Source organism: Scyliorhinus torazame, chromosome 6, assembly GCF_047496885.1.
Source record: "Scyliorhinus torazame isolate Kashiwa2021f chromosome 6, sScyTor2.1, whole genome shotgun sequence".
Classification (NCBI taxonomy): domain Eukaryota; kingdom Metazoa; phylum Chordata; class Chondrichthyes; order Carcharhiniformes; family Scyliorhinidae; genus Scyliorhinus; species Scyliorhinus torazame.
The window spans coordinates 316,666,892-316,690,548 of record NC_092712.1 but is presented as its reverse complement, the minus strand read 5'-3'; the positions used below and the strand labels follow the sequence as shown (position 1 = coordinate 316,690,548).

Sequence of the window (23,657 nt, the reverse complement as noted above, 5' to 3'; positions counted from 1 at the left end):
TGATCCAGAGACACAAGTTCAAATTCTGCCACGGCAGCTGGGGAACTCAAATCCAATCAATTAAATAAATCTGGAATAAAAAGCTGGTCTCAACAATGGTGAACCACGAATCTGTTGGATCCCTCAAGGAAATCTGCCAGCCCTACCGGCTCTGCCTCGAGTGTGAGTCTGGAGCCTCGGCACCAAGGTTGTCCTATACCTGCCCTCCAAAAGGACTGGCAAGCCACTCAGCTAAGGGCAATTAGGGATGGGCAATAAATGCTGCCTTTGCTGGTGATTCCCACATCCCATGAACAAAACAGAAAACTAGTCTGTAGTGGCAGAGTATATTCTGATTTAAAACAATGAGCTTATCCATTCTGATCAAATAAGAGGGACTGAGGGCGGCACAGTGGGTTAGCACTGCTGCCTCACGGCGCTGAGGACCCGGGTTCGAATCCCGGCCCCGGGTCACTGTCCGCGTGGAGTTTGCAATTCTCCCCGTGTCTGCGTGAGTTTCGCCCCCACAACACAAAGATGTGCTGGGTAGGTGGATTGTCCCTTAATTGGCAAAAAAATAATTGGGTACTCTTAAATTTATATTTAAAAAAAGGACTACATAGTAGGCAACCTGAAACTTGTACCTGTTTCCTGACCTCCTGTGGCACCCTATAGTAACCTGACAAGGCATAGGAACGTATTAATTAGGAGCAGGAGTAGGCCCCTCGAGTCTGTTCCGCCATTCAATAAGATTATGACCGATCTGATTGTAATCTCACCTCCTGCCTACCCCTGATAACCTTTCCCCCCTCTTAATCACCAACCTATCCAGCTCGGCCTTAAAAATATTCAAAGACTTTGTTTCCACCGACTTTTCACGAAGAGAGTTCCAGGGACTCATAACCTTCAGAAAACAAATTCTCCTCATCCCAGTCCTAAATGGCCGCCCCCTTATTTTTAAACGGTGACCGCCCCCCCCCGCCCCCGGTTCTAGATTCTCCCTCAAGAGGAAACATCCTCTCCACATCCGCCCTGTCAATACCCCTTAGGACCTGAAAGGTTTCAATCAAGTCGCTCGAATGGGAAAAAATATTCAACATCAGTTTAATTACATTAATCGAAGCGCTTGAATTATTCCGACGCACTTTCATTGACACAAGAACAGAGGGCCAGAGGCTGAAGAAAGGTAGCACGTGTCGACTCAGAGCCAGAAATATTTAACTGACACTGAAGACAACGGAAAAATACAGAAGCACGCGTGAGAAACAATCAAACAATAAAGGTGAAAGGGCTAGATTTCCCCTACTGATAAAGAAATTACCACTTTACAGAAGAGAAAGAAAAGATTTGAAACATGACATTTGCGAGAATAGGTTTTGTTATCAGTCAAGAAGAAAATAGCAGAAAAACCAAAATGCCTGTGCACCAATGATTCTTTACAGCTCAAAGAACAAAGAAATGTACAGCACAGGAACAGGCCCTTCGGCCCTCCAAGCCCGTGCCGACCATGCTGCCCGACTAAACTACAATCTTCTACACTTCCTGGGTCCGTATCCCTTTATTCCCATCCTATTCATGTATTTGTCAAGATGCCCCTTAAATGTCACTATCGTCCCTGCTTCCACCACCTCCTCCGGTAGAGAGTTCCAGGCATCCACTACCCTCTGCGTAAAAAACTTGCCTCGTACATCGACTCTAAACCTTGCCCCTCTCACCTTAAACCTATGCCCCCTAGTAATTGATCCCTCTACCCCGGGGAAAAGCCTCTGACTATCCACTCTGTCTATGCCCCTCATAATTTTGTAGACCTCTATCAGGTCGCCCCTCAATCTCCTTCGTTCCAGTGAGAACAAACCGAGTTTATTCAACCGCTCCTCATAGCTAATGACCTCCATACCAGGCAACATTCTGGTAAATCTCTTCTGCACCCTCTCTAAAGCCTCCACATCCTTCTGGTAGTGTGGCGACCAGAATTGAACACTATACTCCAAGTGTGGCCCAACTAAGGTTCTATACAGCTGCAACATGACTTGCCAATTCTTATACTCAATGCCCCGGCCAATGAAGGCAAGCATGCCGTATGCCTTCTTGACTACCTTCTCCACCTGTGTTGCCCCTTTCAATGACCTGTGGACCTGTACTCCTAGATCTCTTTGACTTTCAATACTCTTGAGGGTTCTACCATTCACTGTATATTCCCTACCTGCATTAGACCTTCCAAAATGCATTACCTCACATTTGTCCGGATTAAACTCCATCTGCCATCTCTCCGCCCAAGTCTCCAAACAATCTAAATCCTGCTGTATCCTCTGACAGTCCTCATCGCTATCCGCAATTCCACCAACCTTTGTGTCGTCTGCAAAGCTCCTCCAGCACCTGATCGACTACCGGTTTGAGGAGCGTGCAGATCTCAGAAGGTTGTGGCACTGGAGTGTTCCCAGACAGGTAGCAACGATAGCAATGAAAGCAAGGTGGAGTTTTTAAACCGGACCAGAAGCCCAATAAAGGCCAATGAACATGGGCAATGGGTGAACAGGATCTAACAGGAGTTAGGATAAGGGCAGCAGAGGTTTGACTATCTCAAGATTATGGAGGAAATTAATAATAGTAGTCTTTATTAGCGTCACAAGTCGACTGACATTAACACTGCAACGAAGTTACTGTGAAAATCTCCTAGTCGCCACACTCAGGCGCCTGTTCGGGTACACTGAGGGAGAATTCAGAATGTCCAATTTACCCAACAAGCATGTCTTTCGGGGCATGGAGGAAACCGGAGCACCCGGAGGAAACTCACGCAGACACGGGGAGAACGTGCAGACTCCACACAGTGTCCCAACCTGGGAATCGAACCTGGGTACCTGATGCTGTGAAGCAACAGTGCTAACCACTGTGCCGCCCATCGGAGGTTGGCCAGGACGGAGCGTTGGAACAGGTACTTCAGAATTTCACATTGACCAACCATTAATCCTACAAACTCAAAATCTGTGACATAATAAGCTCTCTATCGTGCACTGTAATGATGTAAATCATTTATTTTGTTAACCCATACAATGCAAAATTTAGCCCCGCCCCCGCCCGAGTAAAACGGCTATCTTTTGGTCAGACTTTACTGCTGATGAGCAATAAGCACAGATTTCCCATCAATCACCCCGTGAGGCTTTAAAACAGGAAAAGAATCCCATTCCCTGATTTCCCACTGTTAATATTCAGAGGACTGGAATTCTAAAGACTTCATTAAATCCGGGTGATTAGTTTGCTAATCCTTTCCACCGGCATCACGAGGGGAAACCTTTTGTGCGGTGAGTGACTAGGATCAGGAATGCGAAGGCGGCGGGAAAGGCACCAGCTGAATCGCTCATTTGGATGGTCTGGACGGTCCCGTACCGGCCTCCCCGAACAGGCGCCGGAATGTGGCGACTAGGGGCTTTTCACAGTAAATTCATTTGAAGCCTACTTGTGACAATAAGCGATTTTCATTTCATTTTCATTCTGCGCTCTAACAATTCTGCGATCACAAAACCTTTTACTTGCATGTTGTTTCCAGCAAAACGGACGATGAGAGCAACGCATTCCCCAATAGAGGCCCCTTATCCTAATATTACGCAACAAAAAGTCACAGTAGAATAACTGCACTGGGAGCTGCCCTTACAAATAATCGAATATAAATGGAGGCGTGCAATCCTTCTGAACCCATTAATTAGGCGGGCCAAAAATGTAACGTTCTACAACTGGTGCACATGAAATATGCACCCTCCAATTAAAAAAAAAAGTCCACTCGCACACCGATAAAACTCACTTGTACAAAGGGATGTCTGGCTCTTTCCCCTCGGTTCGGAGGGTCAGGCAACACTGCTGAAGCTGGGATTTGGGGTCATTCCAATCCTGGTTCAGGATGAACTCCTGCACCAACATAAAAGAGAGGTCATTAAAAATTAAAGCGTGTGCATGTCATCCGAGTTAAGTACAGGTATTGTACATTTAATTACTCCAGTTTACTGTAACCTTTGCGGACTGAACATTTCAGCCTTTGTATTCCAGTGAGCTGTGCTGGACACAGACAATGCAGTGAGCACCTACAAATCAATCCACCGCTGGCTTTATACAGTCTCACGCAGCGCCGTCTGGGAATGGAGGCTCACAGCACACGACAGGAAAATAAAAAGCAGGACTATATTGAGAAAAATTTAAAGAGGAAATAAAAGAGACTTACATTTATATAGCATCCTTCATAATCTCAAACCATCCACAGTCAACAAAGTCCTGTTTAGTTCAGTTGGCTGGACGGCTGGTTCATGATGCGGAGCGAGGCCAACAGCGTGGGTTCGATTCCCGTACCGGCTGAGGTTATTCGTGAAGGCCCAGCCTTCTCAACCTTGCCCTTCGCCTGAGGTGTGGTGATCCGCAGGTTAAATCGCCACCAGGCACCTCAAAAGGGGATATCAGTCTATGGTCATCTGGGACTATGGCGACTGTACCGTTACCTTACTCTTAAAGTTAAGTTATCGCCGTATTGTAGGAAACGCAGTAACCAATTTGCACACAGCAAGCTCCCACACACAGTAATCTGAAAATGAGCAGTTATCCTGTTCTTTTGATTCAATTATTTTGCTGAAGATTGTATGGGCCTGACAAAGCTCCACGGCATTGTCCGAGAAACAGACATTGCTACAATTAGAAATGGGGTTACAAAGCAGGCAGGAATTCCTGCTGGCTGCGCTGGGCTCTCTGGCAGAACTTTCCGGAAATCTGCCAAAGCAGCGCAAAAAGCTGAGGAGTTTCAAGTACAAATTATGTCAGGTACTCTTAGTTTCCGTAAACTTTAGTGCGAGCTTCAAAAGATTGTGCCAGCAGCTGGGACCTTCCCCCACAAAACTGGACCCCTAGACCACCTTAAATCAGCACTGGGAGGGTCTCTCAATGGCACCAGTTTGTGGGTTCTGAGACAGGCCCTTGGGTTCGGTGCAACGACACTAACAGGCATTGTTCAAAGATTTAAATTGGTTAATTTACTCTGTTAGGAAAATAAAGATAGTTTGAAGGGATTTATATTTGTATTGGTAAACATTAGAAATAAGGTATAGTTTTAAGTGGGGGTTCATTTAATGTTTCTGTGCCTGGAATGGTAAAACCGGTAGATTCATGCTGGCCAAAGGTGTCTGTATGTGTGAGGGTTGATTTCAATTCCAAATATGATTCTATTGTGCTTTTAGAGGGCTACAGCGTGAGGATTAAATAAACCAGCAGTGGTTGCTTAGCAACTGGGGCCTTGTAAGCTAGAGAAGCTTTTACGTTTTAGTTTAGTTAATTTAATTGCAGCTGGAGATAGGTAGCGAGAGAGAGGCAGCTCCCACAACTCTGCTGGAAGCAGTTGTTTTTAGAATGCCAAAGGGGGAACATCTCTCTCAGCCTTGCTGGAAGAAATGTCATACCATTGAGTAATGATTAAGAAAACTAAAATCCAGCTACTTATGAAACTAGGGAACGAAGGGACGTTTCCAAGAAGTCTGGAGTTAACAGAACAGAGGAAACTGGGATCCAGAACAGATTACCGTTCAGTAAAGTCACAGAGAGTTGAAAAGATTTTGGCTCGTGAGCGGCCAAAAAGAGATCTGCAGTAGTTCCGAGGATTGTGAGAAATTACTGCCGTTTGGGAGGCATGGGGCAAAATTCTCCCAAAAAATGACCAAGTGTCGTTTTGGTCAGGAGAACCAGCAAATCTCCGACCGGCTGTCCCAACATGATCCCCATTGCAATTTTCCCGCACTCAAGTCATTTTTTTGAAGCTTGGAGAAATTCCAGCTGGGAAAGAGAGGTGCAAGACCTAAAGATGCCAGCTTCTCGGAGATCAGGCGTCCTTTAACAAAAGGTGCCCCGATCGCCAGACAACCCAACAGCCGCCCCCAACTCGTCGGCAGAGACCCCTTCCCCCCCCCACTCGCGGGCATCCGGCCCCAGCCCCCAATTGCGGCTTTCAGTGACTCAACCTATCCCCCCCCACACACTGATATGGGGTCACTGAAGGCTTCCACCTCCCCCCCCCCCCCCACAATCTGCCCCTTTTGTGGCAATGCCCCCTGGCATATCAACCCAGGGTGTGCCAACCAGGGTGCCAGGGGACAGCACCCTGCCCTGTCCCCGACCATGTCAGGGCTCCAAAGACCTCTGCCCCCCCCCCCCCCCCCCCCCCCCCCCCCACCTCCGGGCAAACTGCAAGGGGCGAATTATTTGAAATCATTGCAGCTATCAGTGGATTGGAGCTGGGGGTTTCTGTAAAAACCTTGAAGACAAAGGAACCCTGAAGGGAGAGGTGTAAAACCTGACAGCGAAACCCCGATGGCAGCAGTGAAGGGGAAGAATAATTTAAAGGAAGATTTGAAAGGGTAACTTTTGACAGCGGGATTTGAAATCACTGGTGTGGAAGCCGGAGTTCAGGGAGACAAGGCGGCTCACTGTGTAAGAATCATCTGGGAGGGATTTCCTTGGGTTAAGACAGGAGTGTGTCTTACCATAGTCATCTTGTTTGCTTCAACGGGATTTTGTGGATTAATGAGTCCATTGTAGATTAAGATGTACTTTGTAACCCATGTTAGTCCTGAAATCTGTGTGTAATCGTTCAACTAAAGTCGGGAGTAAAGGAGTATAGTACCATAATTCTACTTTTCCTTTTAACAAAATGTTTTTCTTGTTGTTAAAACTAATTAGCGGTCCCGTGACTTTGTTCCTCCACGTTTCATTAAAAAAAAGTACAAGTTACGGCCTTTTGAGCCTGGGTTCCATTCAACCGTGACCGTCCGTGATACCCGCATGGCAGCTGCAGACTGAATCCAGGGCCGCCACAGGCAAGGGGGGGGGGGGGGGGGGGGCGCATCGGCGGGCCTCATTCGGGACTAGTTTTTTTTTGTGCGGGCGGTCCGGGCCGGGCGAGCGGCCGATTTCCGCGGTCCAGGTCCGTGGTCTGAGTCTGCCATGGAGCACGGCGTGGCCAATGGAGGCTGCCGTCGTACGCATGCACGGCCTCTGATCCGGAAGTGCGGCGGACCGTATCGACAGCTGCCTCCTAGCCCCCAGCAAGGCTGTGAATCTGTGGCCTTTTGACGCCAGTTTTCCTGGCGTAATAGGTCACAGTTTTCACGACGGCGTGGGGGTCATAGTCCCAAAAACGCAGAATCCAGCCCATGGTTTTTTTGGCAGCCGTTTTCAGTTGTCGTAATCGAATGGAACCAAGTTGCCATTCTTAAAAACAGCAAGGAGCAATAACTCAAACATTTGAAACAAAGTTCACTCAAAAACGTTGTCTGATTGCACAGGTTATGGTAGCTTAAGTTATTTAGAAACTGTAGTTAAAGAAAAACACTCCTAGTACAATTCGGAGTGAAATTTGCACCCGGATATCGGCTGGTGCCCAAAAGGGGAGACAATTTCCGAAGAATTTTATGCTGAAATGAGATTACACGTACTGACCTTTAATCGTGGGAAGAAACATACATTCATGAAGGTGCGGACATAGTCCAAATCCTGGTCGATATAAAGTGCAGCTATGAATGCTAAATAAAAGATAAAAATACACTTTAACAGCGATGCACTTTAACATTTAGACCCTGGAGCACATATTAAAATTTGGTCTCATCTAGTTAGCGCATGGCATTTAATAAAACGTTGCACAGGTCTATTCAAGGGAAGTTTGGACAAATCAGTTGAGTTTGAGCATTCGATGTTTTAAGATAATGATGTTGCTCAAGTGCAGCCTGTCAGTTTGAGACCTATACTGAACAATGCCTCATTAACAAGAGTAATGGCAATAGTTTCCACAACTCACGTGGCTGGAGTGCGACAGATAAGCAACTGGCCCTCACGATCGTAACTCTTTTCCGCTCCTGCTCACGTCGGGTGGGTTTGACAACGCGAGCAGAGAAGATCGTCTGAAGTGCACAATCACGTTTAACGTCGATTGTCCGTCACCCGGTTTCCCGACGCTGAATGTCGGGAACCTCATTTGAATATTTTTACGTGTCTTTATCAGACCTGTAGATGGGAAGCAAACCCTCCTCCCCCGCTCAAAACATTCATCCACGGCTATGTGAAAACAGAACGATGTGAAACCCAGCTTGTCTCCCAAAGTGCGCTCCCAGGGGAACTCAGGTGAGCACAATGCTCAGTGGAGAGAGGCTCATTCCCAGATACTGAATGCCAGGGTGAACTGGTTTGCTTACCGTGCGCTGAAGCCCCCGCCTTCCCCCCCCCCCCCCACCCCCCCCCTCCACCCCCCCCCTCCCCCGAGATCCTTGAGTTTCTAAGTTGCTGCAGGGGTGGGCGTATCAGAGCCCCCCTTCCCCCGCCAGCGATATGTTGTGGGAATCGTCACATAGAACATACAGTGCAGAAGGAGGCCATTCGGCCCAACGAGTCTGCACTGACCCACTTAAGCCCTCACTTCCACCCTATCCCCGTAACCCAATAACTTCTAACCTTTTTGGCCACTAAGGGCAATTTAGCACGGTCAACCACCTAACCTGCACTGTGGGAGGAGACCAGAGCACCCGGAGGAAACCCACGCAGACACGGGGAGAACGTGCAGACTCCGCTCAGACAGTGACCCAGCGGGGAATCGAACCTGAGAACCTGGCGCTGCGAAGTCACAAGTGCTATCCACTTGTGCTACCGTGCTGCCCAAGGGTTCAAGGTTTTTTTTCGAAGCCCCGGACTATAGGGCGGAGAACACCACCCTCCTCACCGCTTTTCCTGCCCAACATCAGCCTTTGACGATAACCAGGAAAATAGTGGCCCGTGACCTCTGCAGCTCGCAGAGGCTCTTTATGTCAAACTTGTGGTTTAAATTTGCTGGGTGTCCTTGGAATAGGACACGCCTGGGGAATGTAACATACGGCAATCCTCACTGCCTAACCTTCTTCACTATCCGCGCCCCACCTCACCTCACCCCAACCCAATCCCCCCACAGCAGTCACTTTCTTCTCCATCAGGATGTCAAATCTTCCACCAGGGGGAGGGCGGAAACTCTATCTAAATGCTTTGAAAAGGATAAAAATAGCAGATGGTTTTCTGGAGTTTTCATGAACCGACAGATGTTGGTATATTAAATGATTAAACATGTTATTCTGAGAGCAGCCAGCTCAGTCCCCTGTAAAATTCATCCCAAACACCGTAATTGTGATTTCACAAGCTGGGACCAGGCGTCCAAACTGAGCCGCGGACGTATTAGTTGGAGGATGTGTCAAATTAATGAGAATAAAGCTTTGCCGCGGAGTGGATTCATTTAGAAACGTTTTTGCAGCATGGGGATGTGATGTTCACATCATTACACCAAAGGGAGCATGGACTCACATTCTAAAAGGTCAGCAAGCGTCTTGGTGCGGAGAGCAACAGGTCTCTTGGTCTTGTCGTTGGTGATGGCGAAGTCCTGCATGCCCAGCTCTTCTGCCACTTTGGCCTGGGTACGGTTATTGACCAGGGAGCTTCGTAACAGCTGCAAAGAAACCAAATCACAGCGGAACATTATCATGCCCTCCTTCCCAGGGTTAGGTCTATTCTGTACAATTAGGATGAGTGCGTCGCTGGCAGCGGCAACATTGGTTGCCCATCCTATACGCCCTCGAGAAGGTGGTGGTGAGCTACTTTCTTGTACCTCCGCAGTCCACGTCTTCTAAATGACACCGAGCTTTCTAAAAACCACATCAGATTTTTGTCCCGCGATACAGAATTTGGGGTACCCGAGGGAAACAAGCTTGCAGGACTATGGGAATCGGGCAGGGACATGGCACGGACTGGGTTGCTCTGCAGGAGGTACGCACAGGCGTTATTCGCCTCCGGCGCAGTCACGATTCAATGCAAGATTCTTTTGGAAAAATGAAGAAAACTGGAAATGCTGGAATAACTCAGCAGAGAGAGAGAAACATAGTTCCTCATAGCCCTCGAAAGATATTATGGGTTCTCATGGCAACATTTAGAGACATTTGGAGAAAATGAATGGAGCTGAAGGAGGGGCTGTTCAGCCTGAACAAATTCAGCCAGGTGCAGGAGGCTGGCGTCTCCGAGTATTTCCAGAATTTTCTGTTCTTATTTCAGATTCACAGCATCCGCAGTACTTTGTCCTTATAACATTGTTGAAACGTGGTTCACATTCGGGAGACGGTGGCACACCTCAACAGTTCATTAATAGCAAGTCGCAGTGATGGGGGGGACCATGAAACCATTGTTGATTGACATAAAAAAACATCCGGTTCACTAATGTCCTTTAGGGAAGGAAATCTGCCGTCCTTACCTGGTCTGGTCTACATGTGACTCCAGACCCAAAGCAATGGGGTTGACTCTCAAATCAGTCTCAAATAGCCAAGCGGGGCCACTCAGTTATAACAAATCGCGACACAAAACAAATTATATCAATCTGACATCATCTACAGTAGCATAATTTTAATAAAAATTACAGCATGAAACTTTCACCGTTTCCTTTTCATAGAATCCCTACAGTGCAGAAGGAGGACATTCGGCCCATCGAGTCTGCACCGACCCTCTGACAGAGCACGCCGCCCAGGTCCACACCCCCGCCCACCCCACCCCATAACCTAACCTGCACAACCTTGGACACTAAGGGGCAATTTATCATGGCCAATCCATCCAACTGCACATCTTTGGACTGTGGAAGGAAACCGGAGCACCCGAAGGAAACTCACGCAGACACGGGGAGAACGTACGAAGTCCGCACAGTCACCCGAAGCCGGAATCGAACCCGGGTCCTGGCGCTGTGAAGCAGCAGCGCTAACCACTGTGCCGCCCTCCACCCGTTGAGCGCTCGCACTCGAGTGCGGCCAGAAGCGGACTTGAAACATGCTCCTGGCAATCTCATGCTGGCCAGCTGGCTGTGAAAAACAGATCGCTGCCTGGGGGGCAGGGAGGAGACGGGAAGAGGGTGGGCCCCAAGAACGGGGAGCGCGGGCGAGCGCTCCTAACATGCTCCCTCAGGGGGGCAGACTCTGTGGAGCTGTCTCAGTGAAAAATACATAAAGATGTTAAAACTATGCCACAAGTGTGACGGTAGCACAAACGTACACAGACCTCAGTATCCAGATGCATCTGGGGCCAGGTTGCAGTCAAAATGTAAAGGCCACCTGGCCAATCAGCCCACGCGGCAACCATAGAAACGGACACATCCCTTAAAGGACTAAAATTGCCTGTTTGATTGTCAGTGGCTGCGCGTCCTACACTTGTGCGAGCCAGCAAAATATTGCGCGCCCGAGATGATTTTGCGTGCTTCCGGATTCAGCTCCTGCCCCCGACCCCCCTCCACCCTGCCCCCCCCTCCACCCTGCCCCCCCCTCCACCCTGCCACCCCCTCCACCCTGCCCCCACCTCCACCCTGCCGCCCCCCCCCTCCACCCTGCCCCCCCCTCCACCCTGCCCCCCCCCTCCACCCTGCCCCCCCCCTCCACCCTGCCCCCCCCCCTCCACCCTGCCCCCCCCCCTCCACCCTGCCCCCCCCCCTCCACCCTGCCCCCCCCCCTCCACCCTGCCCCCCCCTCCACCCTGCCGCCCCCCCTCCACCCTGCCCCCCCCTCCACCCTGCCCCCCCCCCTCCACCCTGCCCCCCCCCCTCCACCCTGCCCCCCCCTCCACCCTGCCGCCCCCCCTCCACCCTGCCCCCCCCTCCACCCTGCCCCCCCCCTCCACCCTGCCCCCCCCCTCCCTCCACCCTGCCCCCCCCTCCCTCCACCCTGCCCCCCCCCTCCCTCCACCCTGCCCCCCCCCTCCCTCCACCCTGCCCCCCCCCTCCCTCCACCCTGCCCCCCCCCCTCCCTCCACCCTGCCCCCCCCCTCCCTCCACCCTGCCCCCCCCTCCCTCCACCCTGCCCCCCCCTCCCTCCACCCTGTCCCCCCCCCCCCCCCCCCCCCCAAAGCAGGTAAAATTCTGGCCGATGTCTATTTTTGTGGAGCGTATTCAAAAGAAAGCCCTTGCTTAGCTCTTAAATAGCATCTTAATTCAAGGGCAGTTGATTGTCTTTGTCTCACCGTTAAATGGCCTTCGTGATGGTCAGGGAAGTGTATAAATAAATACTCTGTGGCTACCAACTGCATTATAGAATCACCAAGGAACTCCATCCTCTGATTGTGACCCCTGCAAAAGAGATCAATGTTGTTCAAAATCAATGAGTGCCAAGCAAACAACAAATTAATTTGAAAAGCATTCAAAGTATGTCGGATCTGTGTAATTACACGAGAGCCAAGATCTTCACAGCCAAGATAATAACTGCTTCGTGGGCAAAAACCGCACAACCACTGAAGTCTGTTCTTTATATCCTTGATTATGTCCATGAACCACAGCATTGTTCTGTACAGCTCTGTTCTGTAAAGACCAATTTACTTTACTTAGCCTAACATTCCTGGCAAGTGCAGAGAGCAGACACGTGGAGAGAGCAGACACGTGGAGAGAGCAGACACGTGGAGAGAGCAGACACGTGGAGAGAGCAGACACGTGGAGAGAGCAGACACGTGGAGAGAGCAGACACGTGGAGAGAGCAGACACGTGGAGAGAGCAGACACGTAGGGAGAGCAGACACGTAGGGAGAGCAGACACGTAGGGAGAGCAGACACGTAGGGAGAGCAGACACGTAGGGAGAGCAGACACGTAGGGAGAGCAGACACGTAGGGAGAGCAGACACGTAGGGAGAGCAGACACGTAGGGAGAGCAGACACGTAGGGAGAGCAGACACGTAGGGAGAGCAGACACGTAGGGAGAGCAGACACGTAGGGGAGCAGACACGTGCAGAGAGCAGACACGTGGAGAGAGCAGACACGTGGAGAGAGCAGACACGTGGAGAGAGCAGACACGTGGAGAGAGCAGACACGTGGAGAGAGCAGACACGTGGAGAGAGCAGACACGTGGAGAGAGCAGACATCGTAGGGAGAGCAGACATCGTAGGGAGAGCAGACCGCGTAGGGAGAGCAGACCGCGTAGGGAGAGCAGACCGCGTAGGGAGAGCAGACCGCGTAGGGAGAGCAGACCGCGTAGGGAGAGCAGACCGCGTAGGGAGAGCAGACCGCGTAGGGAGAGCAGACCGCGTAGGGCGAGCAGACCGCGTAGGGCGAGCAGACCGCGTAGGGAGAGCAGACATGTGGAGAGAGCAGACATGTGGACGGAGAAATATCAGATATATTTTGGGAGGAGCAGTTCAATGTTCTTTTTTGCTGTAACGGAAAAGATAAATAGCAGAGAATGGTTTGATTCATCGCCCTCTAGGTTACGGGCCCAGCACGCTTCCGCTGCGCCACTCTGCACCCTCAAGTGGAGAGAGCAAACACGTGGAGAGCGCAGATGCAGTGCGCAGAAAAGTGGAGGGAGCGCAGGCACGTGGAGAGAGCGCAGGCACGTGGAGAGCGCAGATGCAGTGAGCAGAAAAGTGGAGAGAGCGCAGGCACGTGGAGAGAGCGCAGGCACGTGGAGAGAGCGCAGGCACGTGGAGAGAGCGCAGGCACGTGGAGAGAGCGCAGGCACGTGGAGAGAGCGCAGGCACGTGGAGAGAGCGCAGGCACGTGGAGAGAGCGCAGGCACGTGGAGAGCGCCGACTAGTGGAGAGATTAGTGGAGAGCGTCGACTAGTGGAGAGATTAGTGGAGAGCGCCGACTAGTGGAGAGATTAGTGGAGAGAGCAGACTAGTGGAGAGATTAGTGGAGAGTGCAGACTAGTGGAGAGATTAGTGGAGAGAGCAGACTAGTGGAGAGATTAGTGGAGAGTGCAGACTAGTGGAGAGAGCACGTAAATGCAGAGATTAGTGGAGACCAGCAACTTTTAATTTTTTTTTTCCAGAACTGAAGACCTGGAGGCACCAGGTCACGGTTTAAACAAAAGAATTCTACTACACAAAAATAATATGGTTAAAGATAATAACAATTACAACAAACGCAATTACTTATACTCAAATCAATCGTATTAGTTCCACTTTCTTTTCACACCCATTAGACATCTACCCCAAAACTCAAGTCAGATACTTAGCAAAACTTGTAAGATTAACTGTTGGGTCTGGGAACCGTGTCAACGATTTGCATGCAGGCTGATTTCTTGGGCAAGGCCACCCGCAAATCTCCTCCAATCATCCCGAGTTTCCAAACTCCCTGTTTGAAACAAGACACCCGTGTCTCTTGCGTCCTCAATCAGAACTCTCCTGATTCTAATATTCTTTAGCTGTGGAGTTTTGTATCTAAAATGCTCCCTCTCCCCTTGGCTTGGCTACACCAGAAATTTAACTCACTGATAAGAGCTCTCCATTAAAAAGAGTTTTAACCTTTTTTTCCCAACACCCAGAACTTCAAATGAATTCTGCTGAAAATGATGTTTCCTACACTTTAGGTCGTCTTAAACCTTCAAACTCAGTTGTTTGAATTGAGATCCACCCCAAGGAACCAATTCACCCCTAGAATTAACTTGCTCACCCCTTCTTTATTTGTATTATTCATCTCCCAGGCAACCTGGTCCCATGATCATTTGCTGGAACCGTAAAAACAGAAATTAGATCCTAGTTCTTCACGGACCCACATAAAATGTAGTTTTTCCACCTTCCAAAACGATGTGGGCTATCACATCAGCAAGTATCTCGAAGGATTCTATTGCGGCTTGTGAGGATTGACTGCTTCTGTGATGTTTACACTCCTGTCCCAACTTTGAAGTCTCTGTAAACAAATTACGCGGGAGCAGCTAAAAGGTATTATACTGCAGATTGGCACCAAAGGACCACAGGAAGCCAAATGGAGCACATAACCTTCGCCCGTGGGCTCCGTGGTGTTTAGCTAAAGCAATAATATTTTCAGCAGACTCCTTCAAAAAGACTGCAACAATAACAACTAAATGCTGCAGAGTGAATAATAATTGTCTGCATGATTACCTGCAGAGGACAATCAGGGTCCATTGAATCCTTATAACCTGCAGAGAATCGAAGAAGACTACAGCACGGGAGGAGGACATCAGGGCCATCTCCGGTTTCCTCCCGCAGTCCAAAGATGTGCAGGTTAGGTGAATTGGCCAATGATAAATTGCCCTTAATGTCCAAAATTGCCCTTGGTGTTGGGTGGAGGTGTTGAGTTTGGGTAGGGTGCTGTTTCCAAGAGCCGGTGCAGACTGAAAGGGCCGAATGGCCTCCTTCTGCACTGTAAATTCAATGATAATCTATGATTAATCTAGGACAAAGGTTCGGCACAACATCGTGGGCCGAAGGGCCTGTTCTGTGCTGTATTTTCTATGTTCTATCTGCACTGGCTCTTTTCAAGAGAGTTTCGGTGCGTCCTAATACCCTGCTCTATCCATTACCCCCACAGTTTTTGACCCTCCACTTCTCTGGTCTACAGGTGCTGAGTGTCTTATCAAAAGCTGGTGTTCTGGTCTTGCCACCTCACATTGGAGGGAACCTCGTGACCCTCTACTGAGGCAGTGAAGTCTGTCCTGTGCTCTCTGGATTGTGAAAGTCTTGTGATTCATGCCCTTCACCGATACATGACTGACTGGCACCCCCCTTGTCAACTTCCACAACTAGAAGTTTGTTGGACAGCTCAAAACATTTTTCTCAGTTTCCATTCGCATACATTAGCGCCAACACCGACAAGCTACAAATTTGTGCCCGGTTGCCTTTTTTCCCCCCTCAGTGTGACCGTAAAAAAAAACACATTTTGACCCAAGACGTAGCTAAGTATTGTTCTTACTGCCACGCAAGGTATATGCACAAGAGCACCAATTCATTAACACAAAACACTGGCCTCAAACAAAACACAGAAATTGAGCACATGAACTCCAGTATGGAATGCTTTCATACAACATGTGATCAGTGAAGACTTGATGGGCTGAATGGCCTCCTTCTGCACAGTAGGGATTCTATGTCTGGTGAGGTAAGCTGAAGACGCCATAGTCCCAGATGGCCATAGGCTGCTTTCCCCTTTGAAGGGGGAGAGCTGACCGGTGGTGATTTAACCTGAGGGTCACCACACCTCAGGCGAGGGGCAAGTTTGAGAAGGAGGGGACTTCATGAATAACCTCAGGTGGTACGGGAATTGAACCCACGCTGCTGGCCTCGCTCTGTATCACGAACCAGCTGTCCAGCCAACCGAGATAAACCGGCCGCCCTGCATCTGGTACAGTTGCTTCTGAGGCCATGACAGGGTAAGTTTCGGGAGGCAGGGTAGACGTCACCAGTGTTTCCCATTCCAGGCTACAAGCTACTTTTTGTTTTGAAAAGTAAAGACACGTTGCCAATTTCCCAGTGCCGATCCACTTCATTCTTTTGGTCATTGCGGGCATGTCTTTCCACCCCAAAAGTCTCGCACCTGCCCCTCACCCCCTTCTTTCAAAAGCAGCTTTCAGACTTGCCCCAGCCACCCCAGAACAGAGGTGAGCAAGCAGTGTGTCAAAGGGCAATTACGAAGAGGGAACAGATGGCCCAAGTGGGGTGGGGTTTTTCCCTCATCATTGTCCCCTCCTCCCCACTTGTGTTCCTCGTTGTCCTTTGACACATTGCTCACCGTTGCTCTTCCATTCACACATTCTAATCTCTTTATCTGCCACTATCAGCCCCTTTTTAGCCTTAATCGCCCTCAGTTACATTCCTTTTGTCTTTCTGTCCTTGACATCTTTGTCAATCTCCACCTATCGCTACCCCCGAACCAGCCCACCGCTCCACGCCCCCCCTCCCCAACAGTATAAATCTGACCCTATTTCCAGTTCGCTCCAGATTTGACAAGAGTCATCCAGACTTGAAACGTTCGCTCCCTTCCCTCTCCACAGAGGCTGTCAGACCTGCTGAGATTGTCCAGTATTTTCTGTTTTTGTTTCAGATTCCAGCATCCGCAGCCATTCGCTTTTATTAAGTAGGTGGGCTTTTTTTCCCCCCCAATTCTGCCCCATCAATCTATCAAACTGTAATCGCCACAGAAGCTTTCAGCAATGTGCTCTGTACAATATGTAAACCTTCGCCACGTACAGAAATCAGCGAATTTTGGAATTCATTTTGATGCTATTAAGATACGTTGAGAACAGAATAAACACATGTCTGGGTTATATGTAGGAGCTCAGAATGATTTATTACTATTTCAATAGAATTACTAAGATGTGGAAAATATACTCTCTGATGGATCCAAACCATAATTTCTTTCTGAATAAATGTGCATAGAGCAGCTCTTGCGTTTAGTTATTGCTTAATGCTTCGGGACGGAGGTTTACTGACATGACCGTAGGGGCCAATGTCTGAATTCACAGTTCAGATCACAGCTAAGGGATGGGAGGACCAACAAAGGGAAGTAATGTTGCTCTGCATCTGGGGGTCCTCGTTGATGAGTCACAGAAAACTAACATTCAGCACAGCAGACAATAAAGAAAGCAAATGGAATGTTGCAAATTATAGCTAGAGGAATAGAGTAAAATGGTAAGGCAGTGTTGTCGCAAATGTACAAGGCATTGGTGAGACTGCACCTGGAGTATTGTGCACAGTTTTGGTCCCCTTATTTGAGGAAAGATGTAGTGACATTGGAGGCAGTTCAGAGGAGGTTCACTAGATTGAGGAGAGATTGGACAGTTTAGGCCTAAATGCTCTAGAGTTTAGAAGAATGAGGAGAGATCAAATTGAGGTACACAATATGGTAAAAGGCATGGAGCAGATGCTTCCTCTTGTGGGGCATCTAGAACGAGAGGTCATAGTCTTATTTTAAGAGGTAGCAAATTTAAAACAGAGTTGGAAGAGAAACTACTTCTCCCAAAGGGTGGTGAATCTGTGGAATTCGCTACCCCAGAGTGTGGTGGATGCTGGGACAGTGAGTAAATTTAAGCAGGAGTTAGACACATTTTTAATTGGTAACAGGTTGAAGGGTTAAGGGGAATGGGCAGGACGGTGGAGTTAAGGCCAGGATGAGATCAGCCATGATCGAATGGTGGAGCAGACTCGATGGGCCAATTGGCCTGATTCTGCTCCTATATCGAATCATATCTGTTGAGTAAATGGTTGGAAAATGTACATGAACATCAGAGACGGAAATCTGCTCGCAAAGCCTTGGATTTTTGTTTTTCTCCTTCAACAATAAGTGGGTCCAAGGCTGGATCTAAACCCAGGCGCTCCTTCTCCAATGATGAAAATTATTGAGCTTCTTTTCTTGATAGCTCAAAGGCATCCTTGTTTCACAACCGTTCAACAACGTGCCGAGAACACAGTCCTCATAAACCAGCACCGTGACCCTCAGAGTCAGTCTGGTTTGCCATGCATGCTGGGCGAGTTGGTCAAAGGAGATTGCTTCCCCAATATGGTGTGGCCTTCCCCCTTGCTGGGGAAACCGCCTATTCATCTGTAGGACAGTTGGTGCAATGTGAACTTTCCCCAAACAGCACCAGGGGATGAGAGGCATTGATGGTATTCAGGCGCAACAGAAACATGGCGGTGCCTGGGGTCAGGATTGGCAAATAGGACTACTTTGGCCAACAAATTCAATGACAGGTGTAAGACCCACGGTCTGAAGAGAAGAGGCTCCTCACACGGTCTCTGTTTTTTGTCCCAATCGTCTAAATCCATCTCCTCTGGTTACCGACCCTTCTGCCAAGCTGGACAGATTTATTCTATCCAAACCATTCATGATTTTGAACACCTCGATCGAATCTCACTTAAACTTTCTCTGCTCCGAGGTGAACAATCCCAGCTTCCCCAGTCTTTCCACATTGACTCAAGTCCCTCATCCCAGGCACCATCTCTCCTCTGCACCCTGTGCAATGTTAAAGTCACTGGGTGCGATTTAACTCAACAGGGACAAAGTCCCATAGCGAGCGCGCTTAGCTGCGTGTTTGCCAGCGCTGGCTGCGCCGTGAAACACAAGGCTATAAAACGCGACGTGCGTTTGATAAGGGGCCTCAACGGGGAACGCGTGGCCGATGCCGCACATTCCCCCGTTTCCTGCACTGAGGAGCTCCGCTCGCAAGAACTTTTTAAATGGCGGCCCGAATTGCGAGGCCCAAGAAGCTTCCCCTGATCCCTGCCCAAACCCCAACACACTATGGGAGAGGGTCTCCCCCCCACCCCCCCAACCAGATCATAGGACCCCGAGCTCCCAGTTAGCTGTTACTTAAACTCTCGACCTCACTTTCACTACCACTCCGGTGTCCTCAGCTTTCTAAAGGAGGAGCTTAGGAGGAACTTCTTCACCCAAAGGGTTGTGAATCTATGGAATTCCTTGCCCAGTGAAGCAGTAGAGACTCCTTCATTAAATGTTTTTAAGATAAAGATAGATCGTTTTTTTAAGAATAAAGGGATTAAGGGTTACGGTGTTCGGGCCGGAAAGTGGAGCTGAGTCCACAAAAGATCAGCCATGATCTCACTGAATGGCCGAGCAGGCTCGAGGGGCCAGATGGCCTATTCCTGCTCCGACTTCTTATGTTCTTAAACTGTTCCAATAAAGCTCAAGATAAGTTCCAGAAACAGGACCTAATTTTTCAATTTGGCACTTTTACAGCCATCTGGATTCAACGTTTAGTTCAACAATTTCAGATCCAGGGCAGCACGGTGGCGCAGTGGGTTAGCCCTGCTGCCTCACGGCGCCGAGGTCCCAGGTTCGATCCCGGCTCCGTGTGGGGTTTGCACATTCTCCCCGTGTTTGCGTGGGTTTCGCCCCCACAACCCGAAGATGTGCAGGGTAGGTGGACTGGCCACGCTAAATTGCCCTTTAATTGGAAAAAATTAATTGGGTACTCTAAATTTGCAAAAAAATAAATAAAGAAATAAACAATTTCAGATCCTATCCACTGCATGCACTCTTTTGGACGGCGACTTCCCGGTAATGATTCAGATTTTGCCATTTCCACCTCCTCGAGATCCATCCTATGTTTCTTTGGGCCAAACTCTCCGCTTCCTGCCGCCGCCAGCGTGAATTGCGATTGGGCGGAGAATGGCGCACAATGGGAAAATCGCGATTTGCACCTGGCGCCGCTTCCGACACCATGCTCCGTCCCACGCTGGCAGCGTTGGCGAAGCTCACACCCTGCGTCAGCGAGCCGATGCAAAACCATCATTTGCATGGATTTGAATGTCTTTAGCGGGTTGGACACTACGTGCTCTACCCCTCCGCACTGTTCCACCCCCCCTCAGGCACAAGTCATGCAGGCAGGGTGGGGTGGTTTGCAACAGTACATAATTCAAATGCACCCCTCTGGTGGTACTTACAGGCTCTCGACTGTTCAAACCTCACTGCTCACTCCGTGCTGTAAATGTTCATAGAGCCTCTGGCCATTTGGGAGCTCATCCAGGCCGCCCCTCTGGAAACCTTCAATGGGATGGGCATGCTCAAACTCAACCACTGGCCCACGAGATGTTGGAACTCCTCAGAAGCACAGCCACACTGCAGAGGAAGCAGGGAATTGGCAGAGCTCACCCCAACCTAAGGACACCTGCACTGTGACCTCTGGAACACTCGCTTGCACACTGTCCCTCAGAGCAGGGGCCTCAGCTGTATCCCTCCTCTCCTCATTGGCATCGAGGTGTGGGCCCACTTCAGACTCTCTAAATTGGGGGTGCAGGTATTCTCTGAGCCATCTCCGTGACTGGAAAGAGCGTGCGGTGAGCGAGGCTTATAGGAATTTCCAGCTTGTCAGCCTCTTTAGCCCAAATTCCGGCGTCGGCAGCTACACCATCCGTAGGGATGGGAATCGCTTCCGATCCATGCTGGCAGAGTGCGGACCAATTGGTATTCCCCCAACGGGAACGCGAATCGCATGGTATTCACCTCCGGTGGGAACACAGTCTCCTAAATGGAGTCTCCCAAACGGAGAATTCAGCCCCTTATTCGCCCCGTTACCATCTCCTTTTGTTGTGCACCATCTTCCCATTTTGTCATTTAATTACTCCTGCCTTCCAACTATCGGAAACCTTTTTTTTTATTATTTTCCCCTCTTCCCCTGCCGGTTAGGTTTGCTTAAAACCGGTTAGATTTCAGACATTTCCTTCCGGTTCTGACGAAAGACCATTCACCTGAAACATTAACTCGGTTTCCCTGCCCATGATTGCTGCCAGACCTGCTGAGTATTTGCAACGTTTTTTCGTCTTTCTTACAGTAGCCTTTATATTAAACATGGGATCAGAGAGAACGGAGCAAAGGTATGAATAATATTCACACAGACATTTTGGTCAACTGCATTCGCTGCTCCCTATGTGGTGGTCTCTATATCGGAGAGACCAAACGCAGACTGGGTGATCGCTTTGCTGAGCATCTTCGGTCTGTGCGCATTCAGGACCCTGACCTTTCTGTTGCTTGCCATTTTAACAAAAGACCCTGCTCCTAGGCCCACATGTCTGTCCTTGGCCTGCTGCAATGTTCCAGTGAAGCTCAACCCAAACTGGAGGAACATCTCATCTTCCGGTTAGGCACGCTACAGCCTTCCGGTCTCAACATCGAATTCAACACCGCCAGATGATGAGTTCTACCCCACCGCGACCCATTTGTTTTCATTTCATTTGAACTGTCTTTTACCATTTCTTTATTTCTTAATATATATTTAACCCCCCCCCCCCAATCTTATCCACCTTTCCTTAACCGTTCTCCTCTTTGCTTCCCCCTTATCCTCCCCCCACATCTACAGTTCATCCTCTGATGTTAGTTTCTCTGCTGTTTGGCCTTTCACATCTTTTGTCCTCTCTGGAGACTGCCATTAGCACACTTTCCCCTTGGTTTCTGTGGCCATTCGCACCCGGTTTCCCTGGGTTTCTGTGGCTATGACTCATCTTTCATTCTCACTCCACAGTATAAATATTCCCCACTTTGACAAAGAGTCACCTGGACTCGAAACGTTAGCTCTTTTCTCTCCCAACAGATGCTGCCAGACCTGCTGAGATTTTCCAGCATTTTCTCTTTCGTTACACGCAGACATATACACAGGAGTGTGGGTCCATCGAATCTGCAGCGGCCCTTGGAAAGAGCACCCTACTTAAGCCACCACCCTATCCCCGTAACCCCACCATTTTCTTTTGGACACTAAAGTGCAATTTAGCATGGCCAATTCACCTAACCTGCACATCTTTGGACTGTGGGAGGAAACCGGAGCACCCGGAGGAAACCCACGCAGGCGTGGGGAGAATGTGCAGACTCCACACAGACAGTGACCCAAGCCGGGAATCGAACCTGGGACCCTGGAGCTGTATAGCAACTATGCTAACCACTGTGCTACCATGCCGCTCAAGGTCTCAATCCATCTTGAAAATGATCGTGCCCTCACCCGGGTCAAAAGGGGCAACTGAGAACATTGAGAATGATTGGGTCAATCTGAATTGATTTCACAACAGTTCACCGCACAGAATGAGGCCACTCGGTCCATCGTGTTTTGCCAGCTCTTTGGTCAGGTTCTCCAATTAGTCTCACTCCCCCGTTCTTTCCCCCCCTGCTCTTTAAAACTTTGTTTCTGTGTTTTTTAAAAATCAGTGCATTTCAATAAGAACAAAGTTGGTTCAGTTGCTGATTGCTACTGTGTCGCATCTTGCGATGATGCTGACTGCCACCATCGAGGTGTGTGTGTGTGTGTGTGTGTGTGTGTGTGTGTGTGTGTGTGTGTGTGTGTGCGCGTGTGTGTGTGTGTGTGTGTAAGTTCCCAGAATCAAGCATGTGTATGAAAGGTGCTAAAATGAAGAACAGTAATGCTGAGGGTTAACATTTGGCACTAGGCCGAGTCCAGACCAATCTCAATGGAAATGACCTTGTTTACACACTAAACAGAAACACAAGGTTAAAATAGAGGAGCATAAACTGAATTATAGTGTCATAGATGTTTACAACATGGAAACAGGCCCTTCGGCCCAGCTTGTCCATGCCGCCCAGTTTCTATCACTAAGCTAGTCCCACTTGCCCACGTTCTGTCCATATCCCTCTATACCCACCCTGTCCATGTAACTGTCTAACTGCTTTTTAAAGGACAAAATTGTATCCGCCTCTACCACTGCCTCTGGCAGCTCGTTCCAGATGCTCACCACCCTCTGTGTGAAGAAATTTCCCGGCTGGTCTCTTTTGTATCTCTCTCCTCTCACCGTAAACCTATGTCATCGAGTTCTAGACCAGTGTTTTTCAAACTTTTTTTCCGGCGACCCATTTTTACCAACCGGCCGACCTTCGGGACCCACGCCGGCCGACCTTCGCGACCCACGCCGGCCGACCTTCGCGACCCACGCCGGCCGACCTTCGCGACCCACGCCGGCCGACCTTCGCGACCCACGCCGGCCGACCTTCGCGACCCACGCCGGCCGACCTTCGCGACCCACGCCGGCCGACCTTCGGAGACCCACGCCGGCCGACCTTCGGAGACCCACGCCGGCCGACCTTCGGGACCCACGCCGGCCGACCTTCGCGACCCACACCGGCCGACCTTCGCGACCCACGCAGGCCGACCTTCGCGACCCACGCCGGCCGACCTTCGGGACCCACGCAGGCCGACCTTCGCGACCCACGCCGGCCGACCTTCGGGACCCACGCAGGCCGACCTTCGCGACCCACGCCGGCCGACCTTCGCGACCCACGCAGGCCGACCTTCGCGACCCACGCCGGCCGACCTTCGGGACCCACGCAGGCCGACCTTCGCGACCCACGCCGGCCGACCTTCGGGACCCACGCAGGCCGACCTTCGCGACCCACGCCGGCCGACCTTCGGGACCCACGCAGGCCGACCTTCGCGACCCACGCCG

The 23,657-nt window shown here is 49.9% G+C and overlaps 1 protein-coding gene across 3 annotated transcripts in view; it reads right to left on the bottom strand.

Annotated features, from left to right (window-relative positions):
* drosha (drosha ribonuclease III) overlaps positions 1-23,657 on the bottom strand; it is a 190,389-nt gene that overhangs the window by 43,934 nt on the left and 122,798 nt on the right. For all 3 annotated transcript variants that reach the window (XR_011947910.1, XM_072510131.1, XM_072510132.1), the window contains exons 26-29: positions 11,998-12,103; positions 9,319-9,460; positions 7,441-7,523; positions 3,776-3,879 (exon numbers count right to left, since the gene is read on the bottom strand). Coding sequence is in view for 2 of the 3 variants with exons in the window: in XM_072510131.1 (XP_072366232.1) it covers positions 3,776-3,879; positions 7,441-7,523; positions 9,319-9,460; positions 11,998-12,103 (435 nt within the window). In the remaining variant the exon portion in view is untranslated. The remainder of the gene's footprint in view (positions 1-3,775; positions 3,880-7,440; positions 7,524-9,318; positions 9,461-11,997; positions 12,104-23,657) is intronic.